The following is a 10797-nucleotide window of genomic DNA, read 5'->3' as shown; positions in this document are numbered from 1 at the left end:
AAGGTAGTTACTTTAAAAAAAAAAATTTAACAATAATTAGGGTAAAATATATTTAAGATAAAATTGGCATAATATAAGTAAAACATAACATATGGATATTATTTATCGAATATAGCAAATCGAGAACCGCAAAATATATTACAAAATATGTTTAAAATGAAAAGCAATTAATCTGGTGATCAATCAAGTATTATATATTCATAGATTACTAGGAGAAATTTTGTTGCTTAATTTCTTCTTTTTTTTCTTTGTCCAGATAGAACTAAGAAAGTTCGAAGTAGAAAGTCTGAAACTATTATTTGACGACTTTTTAGAGAGAACATAGAATGAGAAGCTGTAAACGTATTGTCGTTACGACGCCAAAGTCACTTTGTCTGCGCAAGCTATTAAACGGGAAAAAATTTCGAAATCGAAGTAAAGGAGTATAGCTTCAAATCTATTTGCGTGAAAATATTCTATAAGTATTAATTAATATATTTTGAATACAATTTTTAATTTATTTGGAAGTATGATTTCTTCGTTGGACAAATTGTTGAATTTTCTTCAATGAGAATTATAATTTTAATATAAAAACATGAATATTGTTATATCTAATTGTGGTCAAAGTAACTTTTTCTCATTTTAATACCTTTCGTGATACTGTCTTTTTAAAATAATTTTTTACCACTTTTTCAATTATTTTTTATCTTCTTTACAAACATTTTTTAAATCATTTTTTTCATATTTTCCATGTATTTTTCCTTACGTTTCTTACCTCATTTAAACTAAATTGTAATTAACCTATTTCTCTCATATTTTATTGCTTTTTTACTCAAACAGACCAAGAAGCAGAAGAAAGGATACTTCATGTAACAAGTTCTAAGAACGATCCGTGTTGAAAGCATGAAACAATTACTCCGTATAATTTCACCTGAAAGGGCTGTTCTGGTTTTTGCAATAGCAGTTCGCTTGTTATGCTGAGGAAATTTTATCTAACACCGTTCTAACGGGTGTAATAGAATGTGAACGCACTTAAAATATGTCGAACTATTCAAATAAAATATGTGAAATATGAAAATATAATATGTGAACATATGTGGAAATATAACAACATATATGAATCTTTTAAAGACAAAACTAATTTCTATCCAGGTTCCATTTTATTACTAATTTCCTATAAAAATATGCATTTACATGAACATCTGAAGCCTAATGATAATTTTCAAAGAGATGTTGCGGGATACTTAGGTTAAATTGAAATAAAACACTTTTATTAAAACAATCATTGTATAATGCAAATTATTAATTATTTCCATTATTTACAAAGCTAAAGTACTTATACATACAGGGTGATTTTCTCGCTAGTTAATGTAAAGGCAGTGTTGTCGATCACACCGCGCGATAATGCTGCGTCGGTACATGTGATCTGTCTCGCTGGGTAATTGGCGTCATGAAAATCACCCTTATATGTGTACTTCATGCGGTCCTGTCTGAAATTTTAGGCTTTTACCTTCTCAGATTTCTTCCGAAACAGAATTATTTCGGTGCTGTACTCCTCTGTTCCCTTTGTTTATTGAACTGTTTTTCGCAGAATTTGGAACACTTTTCTTATATGAATTTAAACTAGGCCATAGTACAGCTGAATCATGCCGAAATATACATATAAAGAATTTATCGAATTAAAAAAATCGAATCAAAATTTTTAGTTTTATAAAAATATTTTGATTGAATAAAGATAATTATTTTTGCAAATACTACATCTTTATTATTTCAACCTACAAAAACAGCAATTTCATGTGGTACAACTTTCTTAATAAATTAATATATGGGTAACATGAGTTGCAACTTTTTATGTTACAGGCTGAAAATGATAATTCTAAGTTCCAATATAGCGTTAAGACGTACTATCATCAAACAGTGGATTAATATCGTTAGAACATTAGAAACCTTGGCAACACAGGTTGAGGAACAAAGCTGGTCACGATGTCGTCCTTATTCTGACATTCCTGGACCAAAGCCCGCTCCTTTTTTTGGCAACACGTGGCGATTTATACCGTTCATAGGTATTCATTGATTTGTAATCCATTGAACTATCTATGATTCAGGACAATTTGAACTCGTCCACCTACACGCATATGTTTTTTCATATAGAAATTTTTAAGATTTTTAAATTAAAAATTTTTAATTAAATTTTTAAGATTCAATTTTTAAAGTTTTTTAGCCATTCCAAAAATATTTATTAACCAAAATTTATCTGTGTTAAGTGGACAACATATGACGATAATAAAAGTTTCGAAAATTGTTTTTACAATGAATCCAGTCACCTTGAGTTTTTTAAATGGAACAATATTTTTCATTACATTATCGCAAATGGTTGAAAAGTTATGCGACACGTTAAAGCGAACACCCTGTATATTTAAATTCTTACGAAAATAATGAAATTAACAGTATTAATTAAATATATGGAGTGTATCTTAAAAAAGACGAGATAATTAATTATTTTTTGAGACGATTAAGTTAAGTTTACAAAAAACGTATTAAATTTGTCACACGGTGTAAACTAACTGTGATACCTTTCAACTTTCGAGTTCTTTTTTTAGAGATTTTACTGAGTAATCTCTCATGGGTATGAGATATTTGAACTTTGATCGATGATCAGGATAATAATGAATGTGAATGATTCTGTTCAATTTGAAGAAGCTACATATATTGCCAAATAAAATTATCCAATTTTTACGAAGTTTAATTTGCGAAAAAATTTATCTAAAAAATTCGTAGTATGAATATGAAGAAACATTTTATTCAGCTTAGATTACTCTAAAAACTGTTCTGAATACTAAATCAATCAATTTAGTGTTCCAATAATTATACATTCCATCATTAGCATATTGAAGCATTCGATTCAATTTTTAAGTAATTAAATATTCCGATTTACCATAATAAATTTCTGTGTATAACTCTATAGAGATCTCATAAATGTAAGAAAGAAAGTACAATATATGTATGTATAACAAAAGTACCCGAATTCAGATTGTAAAATATATATTTTTTAATTTCAAACATATCAAATATTTGACTTATTTTAAGCCAATATATTTTAATTAGCTTATTTAAGAAAAGTGTACTTTCTTTTTTACGGTTTTCCATTCCACTACAATAAATTATTATAATCAAAATTCAACAACTTTTGATATGTATACATATATTGTATAAGATACAACATAACCTAACTTAACTTTTCCGTTTCAGGTGATTTTAAAATCCAAGCAGTGGATCAAGTATCTAAAAGATTGTATGAGAAATATGGGGACATTGTAAAAATGGAAGGTCTACTTGGTAGACCAGACATGGTATTCATTTACGACGCGAACGAAATCGAGCGTATCTTTAGACAAGAAGAACGAATGCCGTATAGACCATCAATGCCCTCGTTGAATTATTACAAGCATGTGCTTAGAAAGGAGTTCTTCAGGGAGAATGCTGGCGTGATTGCAGTGTAAGCCTTGAGCGAATGATTTTCTGAACAATTAGTTTTCACTTTGTAATTAACCCTTTCCGCTACTACAGACGGCTGTAATCATTCACTACGTGAAACGATCTCTGTATATTATGGGTGATGGTATACTATATATGTACATAATACACAAAAATCAATTTTTATTATGCGTTATTTCTGTCACATAACTCTTATTTTTATCTTTAATTCAATAATCTGCGTATAGTAAAATGCAGGGTGATTCTCTCGTTGGTTAATCTAAGAGCAGTGCTGCCGATCACACCGCGTCGGTATATGTGCGATCTGTCGCCGGTCTTCACTGTTGTGACGTCAGAGACCAATCGACAGTTCATGCAATCGACGCAGCGTTACCGCCGCGGTGTAATTGCCGACACTACCTTTAGATGAACTAACGACAAAATCACCCTGTATGTAATTACCAATGACAGAAATAGGATATAAAACTACGTCGTATTTATACTCATGCCCCAATCATCGTAAATTCATCATGTTTGCTTTCTTCATTAAGAGTTATAATGTTCAAATATTGGTATTATGATTCCTTTAGCGATGTTGCTTAACCTTTCGTTTAGCAAACCACTGGAGGAGCAAATATTTGCTATGCATATTGAGCTGTAGTCACGTTGAAGCAGTGTGTGTCTTAGGAACGTTAGAGAGTCACTGTTCTCTCGTTCCTGCACACTCTTTAACATAGTTATGCATGCATACATTTGTTCTACTAACAAAGTAGAACAATTCATTTAGAATTTCTTTCATTACCGAACAAATTTTTTTATTTTTGAAAAATTAAGATAAAGTTAAAGTAGAAGCAAAAATTTTGAGTGAGAAATTCAGGAAAGTCACAGGAAAAAGTCACAGAGATTGTATAATTAAACTTTCTATGGTCGAAACTATGTATGCAGGTAGATTTTCAAGAAAAAATTAATTGCATCAGATATTACATCAACGTAATTTAATTGGCTATCATGCTTTTAACTTACATGATTTACAGGAAACGGTAGTCATGTTACACCGTAAAGGGAAAGAAAACTGGTTGGAAACTTAACTATAACGGGGGTGAATTTAAGCGTTAGGTACGCTATGCACGTCATGTTACCAGCTAGAAAGTAAATGTTGCACAATTAGGTGTTGATGCACGCTATGCTATCACTTTCTGCATGTTAACTTAACCTATAATTGCATTCGAGTTGACCTCTTTTCCTAATATTCGCGTGACAAAAACTCGTACTACTGTTACGACTTCATTTTTCGTCCAATAAAACGGATTTCTTCTCGTGACAGCTTGTACAAAACAAAAATGAATTATAGCAATAAGAAGGTTCTCCTTCATGTTTCAGTAAAAACATAAATAGATCAAACTCGTGTTTTTGCCTCGGCTGCATTGAACTACATGTGTCTAATAATTGATAAGTAATAATCTTAATTACAAGCGTTAACATACTTGACTCTATTCACATGCTATTTTCTACAATTTATATTCAATGGATGCATACACTGGGTTACACTCGCTAAACAGATCATAAACTACACAACAATAGATAGAATACCTACGCAATTTTGTAATAATTTTATTTTCGTATTCATCGCTTCTATGAAAGAAACAAATTAAAATTGAATTCGAAACAAAAGTTGCTTAATTCCTTAAAAGAATTTTTCTTTCCAAACGAAAGAACTTTCCCATGTTTCACCTTGTATAGTATAAAATCAAACATACTTTAGCACCAGGTATCGTTGCGTCAGAATTGTCAATTACGGAAGTTTTACACATTTCTCAAGTTCCAAAGAAAAAAGTCTAATGGAGGTGTATCGACGAAAATGTTTGTTACAGTCATGGTGAAAGCTGGTACAATTTCCGGAGTAAGGTGCAACAGGTGATGCTGCAACCAAGAACGGCGAGAATGTACATTGGGGCTATCGAAGAGGCTAGTTTAGCGTTCCTTCAAAGGTTCGATCTTCCATAAGTAGATCTTACACGTACTATACCTTACCTTTGACTTTTCTATCCCGTTACGCTTATTTCTCTCGATTCCGCTCGCGTGATTACGTGTATGTACACTCGGTGGAACCGATATTCCACCGGTCGTAAATTAAAAGTCACATTGAAATATCTAATTATATATTTTCTAATTATAGAAAAACTTTTGATACTCAAATTTTCCTTTGGACATATTTTGCATTAGGTTTAAGTCGAGAAATAACTTTCTTGTTTAAGCTGTTAACTGAGTTCACCTTTCAAACAGAAAGTGAATTTCTCTAGTTTATAATTAAAAACGAGTAAAAATGATAACTGGTTACTTCATCTTGATTCTTGTAATTGTGTCTACTGAGTAACTTATCGATATGATCAAACATGAAAAATGTTACGCCTCGCTGATTTTGCAATTTTATATATTTATTCCAGCGACTATACATTGAGTTTCGTATTGCTTTGCCAGTCAATAGATTCGTTTCGTATTACAACCTAACACGTGTTGACGACGGCTGTTGAAATAACGTGCTATGGGTAGTATTTCTACGTGTGTCATTTCACGTATAATCGCTGCCGCCACGCGTTGCGTAGCGCTGAACAAATCCATAAAACCTTGTATATGTGTATATGTACGTATACTGAGGTAATAATCGTCTTCGCTTGTAGGATCAAGAAAATACAAGACGAAAATAACGAGATGCCTGATGATTTCCTTAATGAGATTCATAAATGGTCATTGGAATGTAAGTATGATGGGTGTAGAAATTCGGTAATTATGAGATTAAGGAATTTCTAAGGAATTGTTCCTAGAATGTTTTCATGGAAGTTCAGAGGAATTGTGTAGAGTGCGGTTTAGCAAAGTACATATAAATCTTATTAAGTATGGTAATATTCGTTAAGCTTCAAATTTGATTTGTTTGAAAACGGACAATCTTCTTGGCTAATTTTATTTTCCAAGATTGTTTATAATTATTTCCAAAATTATTTATAATTATTTCCCAAACGATTTATAATTGTTTATAATTATTTCCAAAATTATTTATAATTTTTTCCCAAATTATTTATAATTCTATTTGTTTAACTAAAACTCTATATTTTGAAATACATCAAAATTGATTTGAAAAAATAGCTTCGTATTCTGCTGTCGAATTTACTGTATTTATGTCCTTATTAGACGGTCGGTATAACAGATTTTTCACTGTATCCTCGTGTAATGATAGCAAAGAAAACCTACACAGTGAGGTGATTACAAAGCAAATATTTTCTCAAAGAGTATAGTACCTCTTGATCGATGTAGTATGTATCACGCGTTAGACTACTTCACTTCACTCATCGGCTGTTTACTTTCGTTGGTACAAGCGAAAGTTGTCCTGGATATGAATAGTTAGCTGTACACTTTCTGTGAAGTCACACGATTCATTTCACAATTGTGTCGATGATTATGAAAGTGATCTACATCGAAAATCGATAAAAATTGAATGTATCATTTATTTTTTGTTTCATCGATCCTTTCGTAGAATAAATTTACATTTTAGTTTTTATATACAGAGTGTTCCAGCTTTTTCCAAATTCTATCTTTTCTCTCTCATTGCAATCAGAAGAGAAATACAACTTGTTCCAGTTGTAAGAATCATCCTGTACAATCACTTGAGATATCGTTTTAGTAACGATTAGAAATCCAACATTTCATATTACACGATCTAATATATGCCTTCAGTCACTTTCATAATCACACGTATAATTATGTAACCCTCTCTCGGATGAATAATGGAACTAACGGTACATCTAAGCATGCTGACGTTACGTCCTCATTGATATGCGATATTACACGTTTTGTAATCATTCGTTTTTTTTTGTAATTGATGCAGAAACAAAGTATTCAAAATGATTCATCAAATATTATTATCACAGTGTGCAATATTTGAAGAATATTTTCACTCCTTTTTTTTATTAACCTAAAAATAAAAAATTTAACCCTACGTTAGTCTGATGACTATTTTTATCACATTTTAAGGGCTTATTTTCTGTTTGCATTGTTTCCAAGTCATATACGGAGTGTCCCGTAAGAAATTTGACGATTTTTTATGCTTTGACAATACTTTTTCAGCTATTGCGCGTGTAGCACTGGACGTTCGACTGGGCTGCTTGGACGATGACGCAAACGTAGAAACTCAGCAATTAATAGACGCGGTTATTACGTTCTTCAAGAACGTGGGAGTATTGGAACTGAAGTTCCCATTCTGGAAATTATTCAACACGCCCACGTGGATGCAATACGTGAACGCTCTCGACACTATCGTTAGGTGAAAAAGATAAAAAAGAAGTATTAAATTGAAAGTTTTCACGTAAGATTATGGTGAAAAATGAGAGAAATACTATGCTTACTTTCAGTATAACGTTTAAATACACGGAAGCTGCTCTTTCAAAGATAAAAGAAGCAGGGAATTCTGACAAGGAACCTTCTCTTCTCGAGAGACTCTTGACTCTGGAAAATAACACCCGATTAGCTACAATACTCTCTCTTGATTTATTCCTAGTTGGTATTGACACTGTAAGTGCTCGAATGAAAAAACAATTGAAAATAATTTTCACGTGTCAATGTCGTAGAATATTTCATGAATTAAAGCTCTTCCTCAAGGTTACCTTAAACAGCATTCCAAGGTCATCTACTTCTTTTTCCCTATTTAAGGTCACTTCACGTCTTAATGTTGAATGATGGTAAAAAACAAATGTTTATATGCAAAAAAATGTAAATGATCTTGAAATGACCTTCAAGATAACCTTAGAGGGAAGGGCTCTTTTAACCATATATAAATTCCACTCGGTAATTTTGTTTACTTTCATTAGCAGCATATTAATATTTTGGATGTTCATTATAAGTAAGACTTTGGAAATGTTCACTTTTAGACTTCCAGTGCAGTTGCATCAACTTTGTATCAATTAGCTCTGCACCCTGACAAGCAAGAGCTGGCTTATGATGAAGTCTGTAGTGTTCTTCCAAGTGAAAATATGCAACTGGAAGGAAATCACCTGGATAAACTGAAGTACTTGAAGGCGTGCATTAAGGAAACACTAAGGTTTATACCTACACGTTTATTCTTCATCTTTTGAAAGAATTTAATCTTAACGGTAATTCTTGAACCTTTGATTGATTTACGCAGGTCGGATGACCTGAGGGTATTAGAGAAGAAATAACAAATGTTTCACACTGAAATGTTTGGATTTTTGATTAGTAATAACAACGAGTAAAATAATACGAATAAAAATTGTATTATATCGATGGCAATTTAATTTATAATTATTTACAAATGATATATATCAATGATATCGATAATACATTTTGCTAAATTTGATCCGAGGAAATGACTAAAATATTTATAATAATTTTATTTCATTGTAAATATAATTTATTTTTCAATTCTGACTTTCAAATTTGTTGCGTAAATATTAAAAACATCGTCATCGGAAAATTTTGAAATTTTTAAAGCGAAGGTTCATTAATTAACAAGCATATATTAATTTTTTTGTCGAGCAAAGATTTTTTTGTAAGAAAAATTGTTTTTTAGCAAAATATAATGTGCAATTATTTGCAATTTCAGGATGTATCCAGTAGTGATTGGCAATGGACGATGCATGACCAAAGACACTATAATCAAGGGGTACCGTGTACCTAAAGGAGTAAGGAAAATAAAAGTGCCATTAACTCAAGAACATATTCAATACTCTGCCTTTAAATATTTTACAAATATGGAAAAATGAAAAATTCCACTAAGGAGTGTTTTATTTGAACAAACAGGTACAAGTGGTTTTCCAGCATTACGTGATAAGCAATCTCGACAAGTACTTTCCACGAAGTAAGGAATTCCTTCCAGAGAGATGGCTGCAAAACGATGGCATGCGTCACAGTTTCGCGTCACTTCCTTTCGGCTACGGAAGACGAATGTGTTTAGGTCGACGGTTCGCTGAACTCGAGATGCTCGTTGTTATTAGCAAGGTAATAAATTTTACGCAATTATACATAAACCCCCAGCTAATTTTTTAAAAACAATGGTGGAGAGAAAGTAGAATTAAACTCAGGGACATTTTGAAGAATAATTCAATATTCCTAGAGAAAGTAGAGAACGTCAATTTTATACTATTTTTTATAGAAATGTGATTACTATTAAAAATTGCTGCACGGATACTGGAATTTTTTAAGTATAACTAATATGCGTTTCGAATTAATCCATAGTCATTTAAGTAAATAAACTTTTTGTTCAAATTTATTCAGAGTTTACAAAAGGATTCAATAATTCGACTTTCCCATATTGAACAAAATTTAGTATCTTGAGAAAAAGTAACTACAAATGAAATAACATCTGCAAGTGATAATAACGGAAGAAAATGAAACTGTCTCTTTGCAGTTTTATTGCACAGGTCTGGTGCTTATAGCTTAAAAGCAGTCACCGTTACTTTGTCAGCGGTCACAGTAAATACCCAAGGACAATAAACGTCTTGTCCAGCTGGCTGGATTTTCACTCTTTATTATGGGACACTGGCTACCTCTTTAGGGTGCCATTAATCTGTCGCTTGAATGTTGTAACAATCCGTGTATTTATACCTGTGTATATAATATTGCAGTATACTTCTTCTTACTTTCTCGTCACATTAACGTGACATTTGAAATTCTTTTATGAAAAGATGAATAGCTATCTTGTATTGTTTTAGTGCTCTATAAATATATAGATATTTACATAATGGTATATGTTGAAAGAGCTATAAAAGAATATATGGTAGAAGAGTAAATTTTTTCTTAGATGAGATGTAATTAAAAAGGACTGTAATTATTTTGTAAGTGGAGATAAGAGCAGTTGGAAGAGGAAAATGTTGGCCAATTTATCCAGATTCATCTTCTACTAAATACCTAAGTACATGTGTATTCTTTAGATGCAAAAATGCATTTGAAAGAAACATTCATTGCCTCCTTTCTAATATAAATTAATATTCTGTCAAAATATGGATATTTTAACAAGTATTAGCGCGTAACGCTTAATTATTTAATAAAAATTTAATAATTGAAAAGAATCAACTAGTATTAAGTAATTCTACAAGAAAATGCACATTATAAGACCATTATTGCATGCATAAAAAATGTGATCCAGGGAAGACATTTATTACACTCTGCATCATTGAACAGTTCATTAAGCATAGCATTAGACCATGCATGCATAATTTTATCATTATCTATCATCATTAAGGAAATTCTTGTAAATGTCAAATGATAATTATTTCGCTGTTTTAGATTTATAATTTTCTTCATAAATTATAAAGAAACATGATGTAAATAGGAATT

The 10797-nt window shown here is 31.3% G+C and overlaps 1 protein-coding gene across 1 annotated transcript in view; it reads left to right on the top strand.

Annotated features, from left to right (window-relative positions):
• The first annotated feature begins 3284 nt into the window (after positions 1-3284).
• Positions 3285-10797, top strand: part of LOC108571523 (probable cytochrome P450 49a1) — an 8220-nt gene continuing 707 nt past the window's right edge. The window contains exons 1-8 of the mRNA XM_017933583.1: positions 3285-3475; positions 5325-5441; positions 6132-6208; positions 7573-7768; positions 7857-8016; positions 8373-8542; positions 9065-9143; positions 9262-9459. Coding sequence (XP_017789072.1) covers positions 3300-3475; positions 5325-5441; positions 6132-6208; positions 7573-7768; positions 7857-8016; positions 8373-8542; positions 9065-9143; positions 9262-9459 — 1173 coding nt within the window. The 5' untranslated portion in view covers positions 3285-3299. The remainder of the gene's footprint in view (positions 3476-5324; positions 5442-6131; positions 6209-7572; positions 7769-7856; positions 8017-8372; positions 8543-9064; positions 9144-9261; positions 9460-10797) is intronic.

Source organism: Habropoda laboriosa, unplaced genomic scaffold (assembly GCF_001263275.1).
Source record: "Habropoda laboriosa isolate 0110345459 unplaced genomic scaffold, ASM126327v1 scaffold40, whole genome shotgun sequence".
In the NCBI taxonomy this organism is placed as follows: Eukaryota; Metazoa; Arthropoda; class Insecta; order Hymenoptera; family Apidae; genus Habropoda; species Habropoda laboriosa.
Note: the sequence above shows the minus strand (reverse complement) of the source record. Positions and strands in the feature narration are given on the sequence as shown.